Source organism: Pleurodeles waltl, chromosome 3_1 (genome assembly GCF_031143425.1).
Source record: "Pleurodeles waltl isolate 20211129_DDA chromosome 3_1, aPleWal1.hap1.20221129, whole genome shotgun sequence".
NCBI lineage: Eukaryota > Metazoa > Chordata > Amphibia > Caudata > Salamandridae > Pleurodeles > Pleurodeles waltl.
The window spans coordinates 1,887,350,436-1,887,373,002 of NC_090440.1; the positions used below are offsets into that span (position 1 = coordinate 1,887,350,436).

Genomic DNA, 22,567 nt, shown 5'->3' on the forward strand with positions numbered 1-22,567 from the left:
GTAAGCTGAAGCTCCATATGTCACTGAATATGTAGATAAATTAAAGTGAATCTTGTAAATCTCCATGGGATGATGAAGAACTCTTGTGGTTGTCTTAGGTATATCTGCTGTTTTAACATAAGGTTCTGACAGCAGCTTTCTTTTTTTAAATTAAAAGAGTTACTATCACCCAGGGTAAAATAGTTTCTGATAATCCATTGACGGTAATGTATCCAAAGAGATTGTGGTTGATGTTCTGGAGCGCTCAACACGCTGTTGTCTGCCAGCAGGGCACAAGTCGGGGGTAAATATGGGTGGACGGCGTCCATCCACTATTTTCAAAGGGTGGGCAATGACCACCCTGCCAAGAAGAAGTTGGGCCCTACCGTAAAACTCTGAATGTGTCTTGGTGTAATTTTCAGACCTAACATCTAGCTGTAAATGCAGTGGAGGGGAAACAAAGGCTCACAGTTTTTTAACACTTCACAAGTACTTAAGAGAGGCACAGTTTGACTTTGTGCAGTACCTGTATGTAGTGATATGCATGCACTGCTGTAAGAATATCAGATGTGTGGGTCTGTCCCGGTATTTACACAAAACAACAATTTAAATACCACTATTTTTTTTCCTGTTGTAGTGCTACTCATCAAAGTGCAGGGTGTCAGAGCGCTTTAAATCAAACACGCTCATTACATTGACATTCAATCACATATTTGTACATCATTGTTCAGGATATGTTACATAAGACAATAAAGGTTACAAGGTGTAGGAGTCACATCATCATTTATAGCTCACTGAGCTATATAAGAAGGAATACCATTTATGAAATGTCTGTGTTAAAAGCAGTAGCGCACTTACCCGTCTACATGAAATAAAAATCTGTTGTCTACATTTTACATGATGTGCTTTTTTCAGGATACACATTAACAATCTATTCTACTTTGAGTTAAAATGGGCACTAGACAAAACACAGATCTTTCCAGCAAATGCGTTAACCACCAAAGTTATCTTTCCATTATTATTATTCTCTCAGATTTACTAGGAACCCAAAGATCTCTGCAGCAGGTGCCTTAACCTCATAAGATATTTAAAAATTCAGACTTTGTAACCAATTGAGCAGAACAGATTTACTATCCCATTTCTCTTTGTTGCCAATTTCTTTGTCACATAGGTTTTGAAAACAAATGTTTAAGTTGAGGCGCAGATTTTGCTTCAGGGTTGCATCACTTTTCACTGTAGCCTCTCTGAGACCTAATGATGCTCAACTGAAATGAACGCCCGAACAAAGGCCTTGTGGTGCGGACGGGTAGTTCCACTCAATCTACCAAAGCTGCTGTAGGAATCTACAGCTAGGACAGGAGAAAGAATGTTAGATTCAATCTGGCTCCTAGCATTGCAAAGCTGTAGAAGCAACGCTGCCTATAGGGCTGACTTCTGTAGAGCCTGCAACTGGGATACACCTGTAATTGTCAGCGCCAGGAGCCTACACAGCACAATTGCAGATACTGACAGTTTGACATATGCATGCTGCTGGGCATTGGAAGAATGCAATACCATAGCAAAAAAGCTTGCCCAAACTCACTTCATAGCTGCCAAGGCATTGACATCGATAAAGAGGAGACAGGCAAGCTGTGTGCACTGGTGGCTTTCCTAGGAGGAATGCGCTCTGGGGGGCTTGCAAGGGGCACACACCGCCTGAAAGCAATCGGAAACAGACAAAAACTAGCGCATATTCATATAGCGAGGAGATGGGTCTGATTACTGGGGACTCTGATGAAGTCAGTGCCACACTGCCATCGGAAAACCAGTGAGCAGCCTTTAGCAAAACACGTGGAATTGTAATCCGAGAACATTCCTAACACCAGCGTGTACATTTCCTCTCAGACATGGGGACAGAGCGGAACTTGTGATCCAAGCAAATATAGACTTCAGAAATGCCTTCACAGGCTGTGGCGCGAGGACACCGTACTCACGCGGGTCTGTCGGCAGGGCAGCTCTGGCGGTCGCAGCTGCTCGCGCCATTCTCCTGCCTGCTCGCGCCATTCTCCTGCCTATCCGCGCCATCTAGGTAGCGGGCCACGCGGGCGGCACATTATTGTGCTTATCAATCATGCTCCGCGCATAAATGCACCTGCGATGCAGAACCCATAGCCATAAATAAAGAAAATCGCTCATTAAATTTACAATATTCCATCCTCGGACTGCAGCACGCTCAGGAGGAATTAATCAGTTGCATCACCAGCGGATATTAGTTATGCCAATAGTCTGTAAATATGCCTCATACAGTTATGGCAACACTAAATAAAATAGTCAAATAAATTTTCGAATGGAGGAAATTTGCATAAAATATGCGGGATGCATCCGTCCCAGCGAGGCAGAGGTTATTTTTCAGGATATGGAGTTATTGTTTCAGTTTAGCACTCACAGGGGAAGCAGTCTGCAAAAATAATAAAGACGAATCAGCTGCCGCTCGCTTCGGACGGGTGCTTTATTGAGGTGCGGCTGAAAGAGTGGCGAATGAAAATCAACAGGCTACCCTGGAAACATTTAGAAGAATTAATAACAAACATGGGCTCTGTGACACACAGGTGCAGTGCCTAATTTGTGCTGGTGGCTTTGGGTACAGAGCACCAGCATTTATTTTTGAGGGCTGGAACTTATTTTTGAGTCTGGAACTTATTTTTGAGGGCCAGCACTTATTTTTCCTCCTCAAGCATGTGCTGCGAGCAAAGGACACGTATGGGAAAGACAGAGGAAGAGAAAAACGGCAAGGCGTCACAATGGGAGAAAGCTGCAAGAGTGGGCTGAAGGGGCAGGGAGTGGCTGTAAATAGATTCAAGAGGCCTGATATGGCTTCAGGATTATGCTACCTCAGTATTCTGTGTTTGCACATTTAATTGCAGCAACTGCATGTTTAAGAGGAGGTTTTTGGGCACCAGCACATTTTTATTCACAAATTAAGCACTGGGAACAGCACTGGGCCAAGGACACCATATCAGGTGTTTTCACCGGCGATACCCAAGGTCACCGGCGTTATGTGTCAATGGTAAAACGAATTATGTGGCATAGTGATTAAAATTATGTAACAAGAAAAGGCAAATTATATGGCGTTCCGTACAAGTACAGTTTCAGTATTTTACCCTTGCAACACATCTTCACAGAATGTGGGCAGGCGTTCCATCACTTTAATATTAATAGTTACCATCTGAGTTTAACAACTCAGAAACTAAAAAGTGACCAGGTAACCTTTGTAATGAGTCTGCCAATGCATGGTAGAAGGTGTATGTATTTTTTTTAAATAACTTTTGAGCCGTCTGAACTCAAAACATTTTTAAAATCTGCGAATTATGTAGCAGATGTTGGGTTATGTTGCAAGTTCAGAAAATACATAATTATGTGGAAAACACTGCAGCCACAGAATCCAGTTTTTCGGTGGCTCTGGCAATACTCTACGTCAGTCCAGTTTTACGTTCTACAAAACCATGAGATGTAGAACAACACCCTGATTGGGTCAACTGAGTGAAGGACTCCCCCCCACACGCAGAATGTACTGGACTGGCAAATGAAAGCTCAGGAGAGGAACAATGTGCTCCCTATCACATGTGGCCACCTGGTACATGGTACCACCTGGTAACCTTACACTGGCGCATAACCTTACTCAGACCCCAGGCACCCCACACATTCACAGTGCAACTGCCTGCAGGAGGTACTTTTTTAAAATGTGAAATGCAAACAAAGTAAACATATTATCTCTGCGGGGGACCGAAACTGCAACAGAAGAGCAAAAGAACCACGAGACCCAAAATGCTTTCAATCATTTCACACACCAAAAGTTTTGTAAGGAAGACGACCTCGGGGTCAATACTGAAAACGGTGCGACCATCCTACCCACTAATGCAGGGGTGCAATTGTAATCAGGTGGGGCTCAGCAAAGAGCAGCCCAGAGCTTGATGCATAGTGTGATCTTCTAGCAAAGATCAAGGGAACCTCAGCCTACCAGACAGCAGAAGACCAAACAGATAACCTTGAACATGAGTCAGACCAAACTGGAGAGAACAGACTACATAGTCTCTTCGATCTAAAAACCACTGAGCAATCACAGCCTTCTCAGTTCTAAATGCACTGCTGGCCCTGGCCTTCTCGTGAAGGGGGCGCTAGAGAAAAGGTTGTTTATGGCTGAATTGCCCACCTTCATAGGTCTTGTTGATCTAGAATGGATTTGTGTCTGCTTTCACCTCAAGAATTCCCCCAGGCGACTTCCAATATATTTGGAAAATATATGTACACATTCCGGCTACCTTGAAAACCTGTTTTTTCCCTCAAAACCTTGGCTGAAGATTAATAAACTCTTTGTGACTGTCTTATTATCAGCTGTGGAAGACTGCTTAAAGCACCTTGTTAACCTGCTTCTGACAATGTCCTTATTGTCTAAAATATTCAAAAAAGCACACATGATAGCAACACGCATGATGTGGATGAAGGGCTACATCATAAAAATAAGAAAACATCCTTCCATTATCATGGCATTTATTTTTCCTGTTTTCAACCTGTCTACAGGGTACCACATGAGGTTACTCAGCATGCATGCGCTCGCTTGAAAGTCATGCTTGTAACAAAGCCAATGCATACTACTGCAGTTTAGTGAAGAGCAGGTATGTGATGGTCCCGGCAGGCCAGCAAGCCAATGAAGACTCAGAATTCAGCTGAACTGAACTTCCTGCTACAAGGTTAAAAAAGCCTGGTTTGCAAGGATTTCCTCAAATGCAGATGTTTGCTTGGCTGACAGAGGACTAGTAGCATCGCACCACGAAGTAGGGGTGTGAGGACAAAAACAAACAAAAAAATGTGCCCTTGCTCACAAATCTCCATGATGGGCCACAAGCAGAAAGCCACCCTTAGGCAAGGAGCGGGTAGAAAGAAACTACATCACCTGAAAAATCAGACCAATTTCAGTAACAGTAAATGTATATGGATATTACCTTGTGGTTTCCGTCGGTATGTTTATCAACCTTCCTCAGTATCACTAACTGGATCATGCCACGAATGTTTCCCTCCATAGACATGGACCTTCGAAGCGTCTCCATGGCTTCGTGGTTCGACTTCCCCAGGAGAGACTCTCCGTTCACTGCTAGCAGCTTGTCATTCACCCTGAGGCGACCATCCTGCAGGAAAGGAGTAAGAGAAATGAGAAGGACATCTAGTGCAGGTCTAGTAAATCTTAGAGAAGTGCCAATGCTGCAAGATAGTTACTAAAGAGTAGACTGAGGAGTGTATTACTTAGTGAGCTCGTGTGCACGTGGTCAAGCTCAGAATCTTTGTAGAACATGTGCATCTTATAAAAGGTAACAAGTCATATACTGTTCTCTTTCTTTTCAAGTTTTTGTCGAAATAATAACAACATCTTTTCTAAAGAGTTTATAGTTGGTGGCTTGGTTGACTGGGCCTCTAACACTTCAGACCTATAAACTGGAAATCGAGTGGTCAAGTAGTTTGACATTTTATTGACATTTAAGACTACCCGAATGTGTACTTTTCGAAATGTGTGGGCAACAATACAATGTGTTCACTGCAATCCACACAGGCTGTGGCAAGTGAGGCTTGAGCTTTCTTGTAGAATGTGATTCAGCCCCAGAATCCACACTTTCTAGGAATATTAGGCCTTGAGTATCAGTAAAAAGGGCAAACCTTACAGGGCAATTTGTACTGGCATTATTCATTTTACCATATGTACATATAAACTACAGATGCTACTATCAAACTGGGGTTGTGTGTCTTAATGTTGTGACCTGCCATTGTCTATTTATTAACTTAAGCTCTCTTTATGCACACAGACCCAGAGTGTGATGAGCAAGAACACAGCAGAATTTGCCTTTATGCTATCATCGTACTACAAATTTCAGAGTGGAAACGTTTTGTTTGAGAAGGCCACAGCCAAGTTCTTTTCGGCCTTCTCTCCTGCTTGCATCTTCTCCCTGAATAGCTTGCAGAGGCCTTATATTAGCACACACACACAAATCCATTTGATAAGTTGTGGGTCTTGCAGATCCATCCATACAAGTAAATGTGCCAGTCACCTCCCTCACCCCAGATTCCTTTCCTGATCCGTTATGTTCTACCTGGAGCTTCCCCTTAATTTCAGTATTGTCAGTAGGGAGTAACTTCGGCTGTTTCTCTGAAGAACGATCATCAACATATGTATAGGTGCTTCAGTCTCCTGAACAGGCATCATGTCATCTTGTGTGGCCAGGGCTCCATCTCCCTCAGATCAAAACATACATGGGGTCGGAATGAAAGTAGTGAAACGTTCAAAACTGATTAAAAGTATTTGTTTATTATCACAAACCACGGATACACTTCAAGAGCTACATAATCTATCTTAATTAAGAACGTAGCACTAAACAGCAAAGAGTGACAGGCAAAATTACACAATGTTTGCCTTCGCGGATCGGTGGTAAGGCTTGGGTGCCTCTACATTCGTGAATGGACTTGTGGCTACCAACATGAGGACATGAGGCACAGGTACGCCAGTGACTTGGTAGAAGAACAGAAGGAGTATATAGACTTCCAACCTCATGTGGCAACCGGAAGGCTCCTTTGGTGGACATCTGTTCCAGGGTGGTGTTCCAAAGTGGTCTAGAGTTGTAGTGGGGCCATTAGTGTACGGTGTTACATACACCCTCTCGTGTTTACAGGAAAGGGAATCGTTCTCAGATTCAAGTTAGACCAGCCAGTCCCGTTTGTTGGGGTGATGTGGGAGATGGACATGTGGAAAGCCTCCTTAGGTGACTACCTCTTGGTTTCCAAGCTGTGAGTTTCTCTACTGGTCTATTCAGATGCCAAGGCTGGGCAGGTTTGCCAGCTTGAACAGTCTTAGCCCCGGGGGTACAAAGCCATCACTAATCTATAGGCTGCTCTAATTTAAATATTTCAAGGAATGCAGTGCACATTGTTCTTAACTTTACTTACTCTTTTACAAGTGATTTGAGTCGGTTTAGTTCTCAGCTACTAGACAGCGCATGTGCTGCCTGTTGTGAGACATATTGTGATCTAACGTGCAGCCCACTTATTGCTTACTGTCTGTTGGCTTTCCTGTCACTCTTGTTATTTGGGTCTCTGCTTGTCAATCTTGAATTTGTCTCACACATTTGGCACAGCCTTTTTACCATATCTTTCTATTGTCGAGCTTCTACACTTCCAATGCTTGCTTTTCAAGTACTACGTTTGGCTTAAGCTCTCCACTGGACCACATGTATTTTCTATTTGAGCCCTTGCGTACTTCTCTGTTCTCTGTATTGCTCTGCATCACGTGTGCTTCTCCCTCGCCATGTTGTGCTAGCCCCTATTGCTTTCTCCCCATGTGTTCCTCTTCCACCTGCTCCGCGCTGCTCTCTTTCGTGCATTTGTTCTACCCAGTGCTCCATTTTGCTCTCTCTCTCACTCTCTCAATCGTCTGCGCTCTCTCTCTCTCAAACATCTGCTTGGCCCCCGCACCCTCCACATTGCTTCTCACCATGCGCTACCACTCCACACCCCTGCCTCTTTGTTGATTCCATGTCCTCATGTTGCTTCTTCCCTCCTCTCTCATGTTGGTTCCACCCCCTTCCGATGCTTCCACTCCACTCGCTTACAAAAAGTTAGCATGTTTTCTCCTTGTAGTTACTGATCCAAATTAGATAGTTTATCGCAAATTTAAAAAAATGGCTGTGCCATAATATAGACATGTGCATATGCCTACAAAATGACGCAGCTGGCCACATGAAAGGCATTTTTTTTTTTATTCTTCATAGATGCCGTGCACAATTGCTGAAAATAATTGGCAAAGCCAATCGGTCTTAAAGGCAAGGCCTATTGGTTTTGTCAGTGTTTGTTTTTATAGTGGCACAAATAAAAAAAGATCAATGTGTTTACTTTTTCGGATCAATCATATGAATCCTTAATCTGATGCGGATCCTTAACATGATGCAGGGAGGAGAGGCTGAAAGGCAACCTATTCTAAGAAATCCAAAGAATTAGAAATTGAAGTTTGTCTTTACAGTGGAGGGAGAGAAGGATCAGCATTTAAGATTGTCTTTTTGAACCAATTCCTGAGTATCTAACTGGTGGTCTCTTGGAAGTGTCATGAACCTGGTCACTCGGCAGCACCAGTCACTACCTTTGCTTCTTGGCCTTAATTGCAAGATGCAGGGATGGCCCAAAAAGTCATTCTTTAACCAGATTCCCCAGGTGTTGAAATAGACTCCACAAGTAGCCAATGCAACGTAATTTAACTTGCCCCTGTATTTAAAAAACACAGTTCTCTTGGCCAATTCCTTCTATCTAACAACCACCAGCAACAGGCATTCTAGGGTGTTAGTTTGATGGCATAATCTGGGGTTTTGAGGCCTATTATTACATCACTGATAAAAGTGTAATTAAATCGGCATCTCAATCCTAATGTCACTCCTGCTTTGAAGGCCGTCTAAGAACCCTAAAAACAAAATGGCCTTTCCTTCAACTTGCGGCAAGAATTGTTGTGCTTGAAGTTTTATCCATGGATACAAATGATGGAAAGAGTTCTCTGTAAGTACCATATCCATTTGCTGTGCTGTGCTTACTGCCTTCGCGAGGAGGCGGCAGACACATCTTCATTTGCCCGAGGCCTGGTACGTGAACAGGAAATATGCAGGGTGAAAAAGCGATGACTGCTTTAAACTCATGAGCAATGATGCTATTCAAGCTCATCTGAAGACAAATTGTTATGAGGCTATATCTCTTCTCCTCACCGAGTCAGTAAGTTGATTTTTGGAGCTGCGCTGGGTAACAAAGAGCAGACTGGTTTTATATTCTGACCACAAAAGTGAGATATTGTGAAACAGCTCGCAGGCCCAGACAGGGTTATGAACTTTAAGATTTCATTCTGGTCACAGATGCACAATGCAATCCCCAGTCCACTGGAAGGCACCGCATAGGATTGAAAGGCGTATAACAGAGCCCGTTTTGGGAAGGTCAGCTAAGTGCTAGGGCTCGGTACATGGACTGACTGAGAGAAGGTAAGTAAATGAGTGAGGATCACAAGCGCAGCAGAGGTCTGACCCTCCTAAGATGGAGACCTCTTCTGGGTCAAAAGACATTATATGAAAGTGCTTATAGTGATTAGGCCACGGCTCGCTGCTCCTGGTGTGATCGCACTTTGTTGTTAAGTGTGTGATTTGAGACCAAACAAACTCCTTGATAAGGAGGGGAGAAGGTTGCAAAAGTAGCATTCAATGCAGGAGTCTAAAAAACGGGTTTCAATATTTGGCACATTCCTTGAGAGCTTCCACAAAAGGGAAACTCATGTATGTAAAGGGGTGGGATGAATGGACACGCAACTTCATAGTGATGCGTTAGCTTTATGGGTTTATGTACTTTAAAGTATTCTATGTATATAGTTTGCAAAAAGAAAATCTTCTGCCTTTCATTGGTTCAGTCTAGTCTTTTCAGTTTTGTTCCAAGTAGGAGCGTTGTGTCCCCCTGTGGGTGTCATTCCTAACAGAACAGGCTAGCAAGTAAGCGTGCTTATGGGGAAAAAAATCATTACTTCTGGAGAGAAAAAATACTCTTCTTTTCTTTATTTCCATCTTCTTTCGGCTTCGTCACGTTGCATCCGATTTTCTCTAATGTTCCTTTCCCTCCTTACCCATGGACAGAGGAAAGAGGAGGAAAAAGCTGTAATCAGTAATCTCAGGTTTTAAGGAGTAATTAGGGTTAGTAGGGTGATGATGAGCTGACGCGCTATTTTCTCTTTCGGTGCCTGTGAAGAGGTGCCATTAAGGCAGTCTCCAATCTGCCAGAGTTGTGGCAAGTACTTACGTGTCAGCCATCCCTGGAGCCAATCACCATTCCTCATATCACTCGTCTGGTTCGTTGTCGGGCTCCTCCTCCATTGGACTGCTTTTGCTCTAGATCTCCGAGTCCGGTCCTGAATCCCAGAATCTGCCTTTTTCCACGATTTCCCCTCCTCTGTGCCACACACTCTATTATCTCTCTTGCTTTCCATCCCATCTGTCTGCTTGTTGGTCCGTCCTTTTACTTTCGGGTTGCATTCTCTGGAGAGTGCCGCATGACATCTCCTTTTGCTTAGGGAATGTGTCATCTTTTTAGTCCTCCTCTTCTGTCTCTTTCTTTACTTTTAGTCATTCTTCTGTTTCCTAAATATGTTGTCCTTCCTTTTGCAGCTTCACTGCCAAATTTGGCCCGGGATCCACACACCGCAGACCATCAGCTATAGTGAAGTCCTTCCTTCTATAATGTGGTGAATAGTCAAATATATACCTGAATGCTTGCCTTAAGTCTCAATTAATATTTATGAGACTGTTGCAGAATGTAGCCTAGCAGTAGAAAGAAAACCTGAAACAAGACTAAGGCCTAATAACTTAAGGCAGCAACTTCCGCACTGACCTTTTCGTGGTAGTAGTTGAAGAGCTGACTGTTAGAGCTCTGGGGTCTGGTGGAGAAGGACGAACAAAATTTAGTGGGTGAGGTTGGGCTATGCAGATTTAGGGAGGGTTTTGACTCCCCCCCTTGAAAAGATGTCTTTCAATGCACACAGTGTCTAGTGCTAACTGGCTTTGATTGGTCAATGGAGAGGAGAAGGTACAGATCACTAGTGCATGTGTAATAAGCTACAGTATGTGACAAACATGTGGCTTTTTGGTAGTGCATTGATTCAGTGACGAGGTGAGGCACTTATAAAGCTCAGACTTTAACTTGAATGTGGTGAATGTGAGCAGGGACAGGTTAAATACATTCTTGTCCGCTGGTCCCAGTTGTCGGTCATGCTGCAGATTCTGTAGCTGCTGCAGAAGGTTGAACATTTATTGAGGAAAGCCCACGTGGAGGCCATTGCAGTTGTCTAGATGAATGAGAAAAAGGAGGTGGTGTCTGTAGGCCGATGCTCAGATGCTTGGTGGATGTGTGTGTTTAGTGGGGTTACAAGGCAGTACAGGCCACCTGAGTTTTCAGCTGAGAACATTGTGGGGGTGTTTTCTGTGCACTTTTTACATTGGGTCTCATGACACCTATTGAGGAGGATACGTGGAATGCGTCACAGAGGTGAAAGGTCACAGATTTATTTGCCTACATTTCTCAATATAGCATTTTACGATGCAAATAATCTCTAACAAATGAGAAAAAAAACTGGAAATCCTCTCCACTATTTTTTTCTAGTTTTGACATAAACAAAAGGTGTAATTTAGATGACTGCAAATCTGTTGTTGTGGTTTATGCCTAGGCAGCAGATCTTTTCTATCTATTCATCAAGGAGCTGGAACAGCATCCCCCATGCCAAACAGGACCAACCCAACCCTTTTTCAATTTAGGAAAAAGTTCAAGACACACCTCTTTAAAGAACACTATGTTGCAATGCATTAATATTCCACATAATACCCAACTCTCCTGATCTGTCTAGTCAGTATGCCTGGTTTTGGATGGACAACTCAATGCTGGTTGAGCAGGGTGGCGGGAAAGGAGTCACATGTCTCTTAAACACTGAGAAGGCAGTCCTGGGCATCAAATCCTTGCTCTCAGCTGCACTTCGAGAGACAGAAACAGACCAGGAACTTTGGTCAATGAACTCTGGATATCAAAAGCAGCTGCCATTGAGACTACGCAATGGTAGCTGTCGTAACGTTGAAGGGGGTCACACCGGCAACCGATATTGCTGATAGAAGATATAGACCACCACAGACCATAGTTTTAGTGGGGTTATTGACTACTCAGTGATAGTCAACATCTTCAAGTACAAAGCTGGAAGTGTACCACCTCAAAACACTTCTAATCTGTTCAGGGCATCCGCAAAGCAATCTTGGCACAGGCAGTGCCAGCGCGCACAAACAGCACAAGGTGACTTGCAACGCCAAAGCTTACTACACATCAAATGCATTTGCAATAGGGCAAACCGCAAATTTTGCAACCTGCAGCTTTGTTCACTTGCAAAATGGTTTAGTTCCTAGGTCCCGCAATGTCTTTCCCGCCTTCTCCCGTACTAGCCATGTGACATGCCCGCCTCACTTTCACAGAGAAAAGCTTAATAGGGGCAAGGGAGTGTAACACATTTACATGATAGCTCAGTCTTGATTGATGCCATGTGCTGCTTAACATCCACTATAAAATACGCTGTCGCGCATTTTTTAATGGCAAGAACTGGCTGACTAAGCAGGCGTCAGGGCTACAATTTACATGTACCGAGTACAGCAGCATTCTCCAGCAGGCACAAATCCGGGTGGGACTGCTGAGACAAGGAGAACTACGAGACACAAAAGAAATGACAATACAAATAGAAAATGATAGCGAATGCCACCTCGCACTGAAGGGTCGGGGTGCTCCTGATTTTTAATTTGAAGACTAATCTGACAGAATTAAACTGTGGCAGGAGAGGACGCCCTTGAATGTGATGGGGTTAGGAGGGAGAATTTCTATGAGTGGTATAGGTTTGCAGGACCGTGATTCGGACGTGCGTGATGGTTGCGTTACGCATCAAACCACGCGCCATCACCTGCTCAACCCTCTTCAGCTGGCTGCGGAAGACGTAGGCATGACGACGGCGTATTCACGGCCTACACGCGTGAAGAAGCAATGGCGCACACCTTCCAATAGGACCTCAAGGCATTGCTTTAAACCCGCCTTGATTTTTCAAAGACAATTCACTTCCCTGAAAGGGCATCTTCGGCACGTTCTGACCTTCAGACGAATGCAGGCACTGGGCAGAGTGCCCTGTACCCATTTGTCAATTACCGGCATCACAGGTGCCCGGTCGACTCGGAAATAATGCTGAACTAAACAGCTTTTCTAATTTACCACCAACTAAAATAGCTCCCGGCCTCGAGGTCTGAAAGCTGGCGCGTGGAAACCCGCGTTGACGTCTAAAAAAAGGCGACGAGAAACCCATTTTGTCCTCTCGACACATCGCTTGCAAGAGTAGGAAGGAAATTAGTGCTAGCAGCGATCGGCAGGAACTCACTGCAGGAAATGCTTTTAAGCGACGTGCACCCGATCTGCCCTGGAGCAGTTACAGCGAATTCCTCCCATGGTTTCAACAGTCTCCTTACTGTGAGATAAAAACAGATATATTGCCGTACTTAGCAGTGAGATTGGAGCACAGTTTGCCGGTGAATACATGTAGCAAACTGCAGTACGTATCTCCTCGAAGACAAGTGGGGTGCGGGGCAGTGTTTAGTTTTAAAATAAATTGGTGCAGCGGTACAACGTTTTTCCTAGGAGTACACATCTGCCAAATGTCAGGGTTGCCCCATACCAAGGCTTCCTGGCCTTGGTTCAATCTCATCCTTATTTGTTCTGCCATCCTACATTATTCACTTCACCTCACCCCTTTTAATCAGGCTTTCTCTTTTTGTCACTGTTTTCCGATCTTTTTCTTCCTCTTTTCTTCTTTTTCAGCCTTTCTCCCACTTGCTCTAGGTCAAAGTCTGAAAAGAAAGTCCTGTTGACCAAAACTACCTGTCGCTTCAACCAGTGGCACAACTTAAGCACCGGGCGTGGACTAGGCATCCCAATCCCTTGTTCTTAAAGAGAGAAGGGAGGCTTGCATGGTGTAACTAGATTCTGGTCTTCAATAGTTAGTTATTTAAATGATTTGGGTGAGCAGCCAATCTTGTTCCAGCATATCAAAATTTTCCCACAGAGCAATCGGCTTTCCATCTGTCTCCGAGCCCTCAAAACATGCTTACAGGATACCACAGACGCTGGGGTGAATAACCACCAAATAAAGCTACCCCCCAGTATGAAGCTTGTTTCAGAGAGATCACGGGGCGACAATCACAACATTTTTCATAGAGTTTTGGAGGTATGTACCAGAGATTAGAGAGAGATGAGTGTTAAGAGAGTTTGTGTCAGACATCCAGGAAACACAAGCCTTTGAGTTTAGGAGGCGTGTGTCACAAAGTTTAGAAGGAGTGTGTCACAGTGCCCAGGAGGCATGCGTCACATAACAGCTTTTTTTTTTTTTTTTTTTTACTCAATGGTAGAGGCTATAATGCTGATCATATTCTCGTTCACTCTTGGCTCCGTATGAAATATGTTAGTGTCATCACAATCTGTAAGAAAAGCAGCTCAAGCACCCAAAAAACAGAGCAGTTCTACTGAGGGGGCTAGCAGTGAGATAGGACTAGTGTTCTACTATGCGACTGAGGAGCTGAATGTCACCAGAAATTTTCTGAGCTTCAAGCAGCATAGATGAACTCTGATTAAAGAAGAGACTTTCACAACCAACAGATACGTTTACACGTCTGAGTACATTCTCAAGAGGTTGACACAGGACACGTAACCCATGAGCACCTGGTGGGTAGATACCTTCTGTCATCAGGGCACAACCTTGAAAGGATGGAGCTCCACAGAAAGCACTAGAAAGGAGTCAGCACTACTACAAAGATCAGAGCATAAGGAAGTTGTTAGAAGGGAAACTCCTTTTTTCTGGGTCCCTGGGAGTTGAATGAGAGTGAAGAAAGCTCTATCACAAGTAGGAGTTGAAGAGCACAAAATGCAACCTTTGTGTGCCAGTACCAAGCCTGCGAATCAATGCAATGACCGCGCTGGAAGAGCAGGGGGTTTACAAATACACGTTCTAATACGAAAGGGCTCGACAAAATGGTACACACATCCCACTTGACCTTATCAAAACTAAACCGCAGTCCCACAGAAGCCCACCAAAGCCTGTAACAAGGAAAAAAGCTGGGAAAATACTAATATGTATAATAATTAAGACAAAGAAAGAGAAATAAAGCACAAGATACCAAGGCAACAAGCACCTCATCCCAAAGGCATATCATAAGAACTGGAGACACATCACACAAAAACCATAACACACATAAGCTTGTTCCACAAACATCCACTTCACAGCTGAACCACCTTTTCAACTGAAAGATTTACACCAGACACCTTATTCCAAATCCAAATGTGTTAAACTGCAATATTCTTGTTTTCCTACTGCTTGGTATAGCACTCCCAATACTGTAGGTGGATACTAGCATTTCTTTGCGTTTTTTGTTGAGATACCTATAGCTTTTATTTGTGTCTCTTCATTTTTCAGTGAGCACTACTCTGATGTATATATAGTCAACATATTGGCCCTTTTTTGCACTCAAATGATGTACGGTCTGTTTGAACCTTGCTTATACACATCATAGTTATACCTTCCTTCTGGCTGTTTTTTTTTTTCAATTTTTCCTGATCACGATTTCACTCCTCTCTACCCTATCTGTATTTCTGTATCATCATCCTTGGTTCTCATATCACCCTAAGCAGTCCTGTGCATGTGACTTTCTATGCATTTAGAATACTTTGCATTCAACCTTTGCATGGGTAATTCACCCAGTCCAATTATTTCTAAGGCTCTCACCTTGCATCTTCTCACTGGTGATTTCATGGGGCCCTGTTGGTGCTCAACATGTATCGGGTGATGGTGATCCCAATAGTCACAAAGTTTATCCCTAGGTCATCAAAACATTTGAAGGAGAGACTATGTATATAATTTTGCAGCCTTATAAAAGTCTCTATGATGAAACACATGTTGGTTGCCTGTTTGTATTCGATATTACATTTGATGCAAGAACGCTGAACTACTTTGGCAAGAATAAATCATAACAAACAACAACTATGAGTTCGTAATACTGCTTTATTGGGTGTATTTAACGACTATTGGACTTCCTCTGTGTGCTCTGGTATACTGCTGAATCATTAGTCTGCTGGACTAGGGGGTTCCCCTGGATCTGGCTATTTTGCCGTAAGTGGCAAGGTGTATACACCAGGATAGCACCAACCCAACTTCTTGTGTTTTCCTATATTTGATTTCACTCAATTTATGTACCGCATAGCCATCATCACTTTGTGTACATAATTTACTATGGTAGTAAACATCACTGTGTGTTAACTAGCAGCAAGGATCATTTGCCAATCTGTAGCAGTACTAGGAAAAGCTCATATTACCCGATGGTAGAATGTTTTGGAGGTTATCTTACATTAATGCAATATCTCCTGTGGTCTAACTTCTTGACCAAGGCACCAGACTCCTCATGTGACTGGTGCAGCAGCAGCTATTCAGAATTAAACCTAAATTACTTCTGTCACTGTGTCCCACTATTACAAGAGCCTGGGATGTATTCCCAGTGTCATCCGATTATATCTGTATGCTATCTAATCATACCTGTCGAAAGACATCCACCCTGCACACAGGTAAAGCACCTTCCTGATGGGCCCTTCGAGATAAAAAGGACTCTAGACTAGAAGCACCAGATTAGATCAGAGTCCTAACAGGCCATACAGCAAAAAATGTAAGCATCCCCTTCCATTTGTCATACCTTAAAGGCTGCTCCTCCATGGATGATGGACTTGATAAAGATGCCCAGATCTGCTCCAGTGTCCCGTGATTTGTTCCCCTTTAAGCTAATCCCTAGACCAGCAGAACCAGTGTCGTTCAGAGGAATTTCAAAGGTCAGCTGTGCCTTGCTCTCCGCTGAAGGGACAATTACCTCAGGCTCTCCTTTCTGTATGAATAAAATGAATTAAAACAATTAGATGTTAGCCATATGGGTGTCACGTAAATATGTTTTGTCTAAACAATTCTGTTTTTAAAACAAAATATTTTAAATTAAACAAATACACATTCAGAGTGTTCTTAATTGTAATAAAAAACACCAATTTGTGCTATAGAGAGAACAGATTGAAGAATTGAAAGCAGCAACAAAGCTAGAGTGGCACAGGTTCTTTCAGCCAAGGCTGGTTATCCACTCGACTTCCAACTTTAAATATTTTTTACTGTGAACAGGTGTGCTCCAGTTTTGACTGCATGCATATCGCTAGTGAGACACTGTTGTAGCTACAAAGGGCTTGGAGCACCCCATGGCTTTTCATTTGTTGGCTTGTGAGGCACTCTTCTTTACAGCCTCGTAATTCGGCACTGGAGCCCATATCCTCATTTCCGTTCCCGTCTGTAGAGCAGGGACCAGGCACTGATTGAGTCAACCTAACCAATGCCTGTTCGATGTTCTTGACATGACTGAGGTACTATTTTCTTCTTCTAACTTTTTAGAGCCCAAAAAGACAGGGCTTGTGACTAGCAAAAATATGATTGCAAAGTTGTATTTTCAATAGTTTTTTTATTTTTTTGCCAAGACTTCTTTTCTCACTTTGCACTCTTGTTTTATTTTTTCAACTTCTAGTGCCCTGCAAATTTAATGCTTGTGACTGTCATAAACATGCCCATCAAAACAAAAGAAACTGAAAAGTTGTATTTTCAACAGTTAACTTTTTTATTTTGCACAGTCTTCTTTTCTCTATTTGCACTCATGTGGTGTTTTTGCTCGTGAGCGCTTTCCTCAAAAGACGGCTATTATCTTGTTCTAATCATTGCAAAGCAACATTGTTCTTTCTTCTGTGTAATTTTCTAAATTATACTTCATCACGTAATCATGCAGTACGCCCCAATATTCTCCACACCAATTCAATCCGTCTCTCTCTAATCCAAACCGCTCACCCCAGTTCACTCTAGTCCACCAAACTCCAATCCTCCCAGCCCATCTCACTCTGCTCCGATATCCAAAACAATCTGCCCCACCCCAGTCCACAAACATCTGCCTCACCCAATCCAAAACAATCTACCCAACTCCAATACAAAGCAATCTGCCCCACTCCAACCAGTCCGACTCCAATCCAAAGCAATCTGCCCCAGTCCAATCCAAAACAACCTGCTCCACTCCAATCTGCCCCACTTCAATCTGCCCCAGACCAATGCAAAATAATATGCCCCACTCCAATCCAAAACAATCTGCCCCTCTCCAAAAAGCCACAGTACAGTCCAATCCACCACAGTTCAGTCCAATCTGCCATACTCCAGCCCAATCCACCCACTCCAGCCCAATCCACCACACTACAATGCTCCCACCGACCCACTCCAATCTTCCTCCCTTCAATCCAGACAATCTGCCTCACTCCAATACAGCAATCCAAAACAATCAACCTCACTCCAGTTTGCCCTACTTAAATCTGCCCCACTCCAACCCACAACAATCTGCCCCACTCCAACCCAAAACAATCTGCCTCACTCCAATCCAAAACAATCTGCCCCATCCCAATACAAAGTAGTCTGCCACACTCCAGTCTGCCCCACTACGATTCACAAAACCTAACCCATTACATTCCAAAACAGTATGTGCTGCTCCAATTTGTCCCAGTACAAACCAAATCAATCAGCCCCACTCCAGTCCAAACCAATCTGCCCCACAGCAGTCCAAAACAATCTGCCCCACTTCAATCCAAAAAAATCTGCCCATTCCAATCTGAAACAATCTGCCTCACTCCAACCCCCCACTCTACTCCAATCCACTTCACTCCAAACTGTCACAAACCAATCTAAAACAATCTGCCTACACCATTCCAAAACAGTCTGACCCACTTCAATCTAAAACAATCTGACCCACTCTAATCTAAAACAATCTGCCCCAGTCCAATCCAAAACCATCTGCCTCACTCTAGTCCAAAATAACATGCTCCACTCCAGTGTGCCCCATTACAATCCAAAACATCTACCGCACTACAATCCAAAACTGTCTGCCCCACTCCAATCTGCCCCAGTAGAAACAAAAACAATCTGCCCCACCTCAATCCAAAACACTCTGCCCACTCCTATCCAAAAAATCTGCCCTACTCCAATCCAAAACAATCGGCCCACTCAAATCTGCCCCACACCAACCCACAAAAATCTACCCTCCTCCAATTCTCCCACTCCAATCCACCTAACCCCAATCCGCCCCACCCCACTCTGTCCCACTCCACTCCAAAACAATCTTCCCTACTCCAGAGCACCTGGCTCCAATCCAGTCCACCTCATCCCAATCCAATCTACTGCACTCCATCTCAATTCACTCCACTCCAGTCAACCACAAAGTACACCACACTAATCCAATCAACCCCACTCCAGGCCAATCCAGTCCACCACAATCTAATCAAACCCACTCCAATCCCATCTACCCCACTCCAATTCACCACAATCCAGCCCACTCCAGTCCAACCCAGCCCACTATAGTCCAATCCACACTACTCCAGTCCAACCCAGCTCGTTCCAAACCACCACATTCCAATCCAACCCACCCTACTCCAATTCAACCCATTTCAATCCAACCAAACCCACTCCAATCCAGCCCACACCAGTCCAGTTTAACCCAATCCACCCACTCCAATCACCTCACCCCAGTCCATCCCAATCCAATCCACCTTAATCCACCCAGACCAATCCAGTTGACTTTAATCCACCCCACTCCAATCCATCCCATACCACCTTAATCCACCATACGCCAATCCAATCCACCGCATTCCACACAATCCACCACCCTCCACACCAATCCACTCTAACCCACCCATTCCAATCCAACTAATTTCACTCCAGCCCACCCGCTCCAATCCACTACACCCAAATCCAACCCACCCAAGCTACCCCATCCAATCCACCTCACCCCAATCCTCCCCACCCCTCTCTACCCCACTCCAATCCAATTCACCCCACTCAAACCAGTTCTTCACACCCCAATCCAATCTAATCTAATCCAACCCACCTCAATGTATTCTACCTCACTCCAACCTACCATATCACACCCAAACCCAATCCAATCCACCCCACTCCAATCCCACACACCCCATCCTGCCCACCCCACCTCAATCCACCCCACTCCAATCAACCTCACTTCAGTACAGTCCACCCCACTGTAGTCCAATCCACCCCATGCTAGTCCAATCCAATCTACCCCACCCCACTCCAGACCCATCCACTCCACAATCCACTTCTGTCCAATCATCCCACTCCAGTCCACCTCACATGAATCAAATAAATCCAGTCCACCCCAATCCAGTGCACTCCAATTTTCCCCACTCCAGCCCAGTCTAATCCACCCCAGTCTAATTAATTCCACTCAAAACCACCCCAATCCAATCCACCCCAACCTAGTCCTATCACTTCAGTATATTCCACTCAGCCAATTTAATCTAATCACCACACTCCAATCCACCTCACCCCATTTCAATCACCCCACTCCAATACACCCTGCACCATTCAATCCACCCCCCTTTACTCTAATCCAATCCAAACAACTCTAATCCAATCCACCCCACTACCTCAATCCACTCCAACCCTCTTCACCATACTCAACCCTACGCCACAAGACTCGCTGCCACTAAACCATTTAACTATAATCTCCTCCACTCAACTCTGACACACTACTCCCCCTACTCTAATCTACAACACTCTACTTTCCCTCTCCACTCTACGACACTCCAGCCAATAATTTTTAGCCATGCTGAACAACAGCCAAACTGATGTGCAACATGGGAAAGACACGTTGCAAAAGAAAATGGCTCTTGTATAGGTGAGACCTATTGGCTTTGCCAATGTCTGCTGGTTCTGTTCGTACCAGACATCCCCAGTGGCTGGAGGGAGAGACATTAGACGTATCAGTAAAATGATTCCAATTGAAAATATGTTTTATTCCCCACTGAAATCTACTTTTTCCTCATATACACGTGCCCACTTTGAAACAAACCGATTTGTTACTGTATTGAATTTGCAATTAATTTGAGTGTCATATCAGTGTCGAGGTGTCACAGGCAACAGGCTAATATTCCATGTAATGTGCTTGTTTGGGAGAGTGCGGGTTAGTAGTGCGGCCTATGTGGGAGTGTTTCAGTTGTTTGTGTGAGGACCAGAGTTCTGCTGTTATTGTGTTTTATGTTTACGTGCCTTGGCTTGCAGTATAGGACAGGTAAGCTTATCAGGTGTTTGTGTTTGGTTGGAAGAGTATGGAAATGTAGTAAAGCCTCTGTGAGCAGTGTTTTGGTCTGATGCATTATTGACGAAGGGTGCTATGGTCATGTTAAAACAAACCTGCAGCTGTATTTGAGTATGAAGTGTACTGAAGGAGAGTGAAAAAATAGGTGTGCACGTGACTGTGCCTACCAGTGGTGGCCTGCAGGTCTAAAATATGGTGGGGCGCCATGGCACCAAAGTCACCATATTTGTGGCTCTCCCCGGTGTGGTACTTCTCCTCCATCATCCATGAGCAGGAGTGGAAGGACTTCCTCCTTGCTCAGTGGGATGGGATGCCAACAAATCCTGGAGTTCCTCTCATGCTGTTTCCAGCATGAGAGCAGCTCCAGGATTGGTGGGAGCCGGCTAACCAAGCGCTCATTTTGAGGCTTAGGGCCTGTGCCAGCAATCGCCCCCAACCGTTTGACAGCCCTGGGACTGCTGGGTCTACCGCGCATGTCAGGCTGGCCATAGCTATAGAGCCGGCCACCCCGATGTGCACTGAAAAGGGCAGCAGTCATCCTGCAATTGCAGGATTCAGCCTCACCCCATACCCTCACCCTCAGGCCGTACATAGCACGAGCGTGAGGGAAAAATAAAATGGCATTGTTATGCCATTTTATTTGTGTTTGCCTGCTGCACTCACAGCAGGAGGGGTGACGCTCCTCCGCTCCTTAGGAGGAACCGACCCTGGTGCCTACCATCCTAGAGGGAGATTTTGTTACAGCTGAGGTTGGATACATGGACAAACTAGGAGCTGTCCTGCTCACTTGCCTTCATCTGCCAAACCCCACGGAAAATGCAGCAGTGTCACAAAAAACACTAGGGATACAGGATACAGCCCATTCCTCAGGAAGGCCAATTTACATACCAGTAGTCCCGGAACAATAAAAATCACTAGGACTCCTAAAAAAATCCAAGTGTCATTTTAAGTGTCCTTCCGTACAGAAAGACCTAGGGATGCATTCTCCTCATGTAAGGTTGCGGTTGTCCTTCTCAGGGTGTATCAAAGGGCGTTGTCAACAAAGGGCAAGCCGGGATTACCTGTTAGGAAAACCTATGCATATGGAAAGTGGAGACAGAGAGCCTGTTTTCAGGGATCCGATGGTGTATGTCAGGCTTCACAGTCTGTCCAGCACACATGTCCTTAAGGTGACAAGAAGTCTGCTGACTGCATCCCTGTATCTTTCCAGGGATAATAAGGTTTTATACCCCTTAAATGTAAATGTGCATGAAACTCTTCTACAGAGAGGATAACAGCAATTGGCAGGAGGGAAAGCTGGACTCAAATGTAAAGGAGGCTGTGCAATTGAACATTGTATTGGACTTTGGAATTGTGAAAGAGACTCAACGATTTTTACTTAATTATGAACCTGAGGGAAGAGGCACCCTTATTTCCTATCATGTAAATACAGACACAGCTATAATGGCAAAAGAACATAGGTGGTCTCATCATGTCACTAACACCATTAGACCAGATAAAATTTGGCGGATCTCCTGCCTTGCCCCGCAGAGGTTTCTTCCCCTAGAGTGTGCTGAAGGCAATAAGTATAATGGAAGATGGTGCTGCTGCAGAGAAGTCCCAAAAACCAGTTGAACATGGACATTTTGATAGGGACCTGTATAGAAGTTATGGGAAGCCCTACCGGCTTCTCAAACCCATAGACCTGTGTCCGATATCTAACATGAAGATAGCAAAGTTATTGGAGACTTAGAACAAGCTCACACTTGGTGGACCAGAACACCAGTGACAAATTTAACCAA

General features: G+C 44.3%; 1 protein-coding gene across 2 annotated transcripts in view; it reads right to left on the reverse strand.

Moving 5' to 3' along the window:
- The window catches only part of PARD3B (par-3 family cell polarity regulator beta), a 2,030,765-nt gene that overhangs the window by 904,662 nt on the left and 1,103,536 nt on the right, over nucleotides 1–22,567 (reverse strand). For both annotated transcript variants that reach the window (XM_069225990.1, XM_069225989.1), the window contains 2 exons: nucleotides 16,311–16,496; nucleotides 4,959–5,141 (listed from right to left, as the gene is read on the reverse strand). In XM_069225990.1, coding sequence (XP_069082091.1) covers nucleotides 4,959–5,141; nucleotides 16,311–16,496 — 369 coding nt within the window. The remainder of the gene's footprint in view (nucleotides 1–4,958; nucleotides 5,142–16,310; nucleotides 16,497–22,567) is intronic.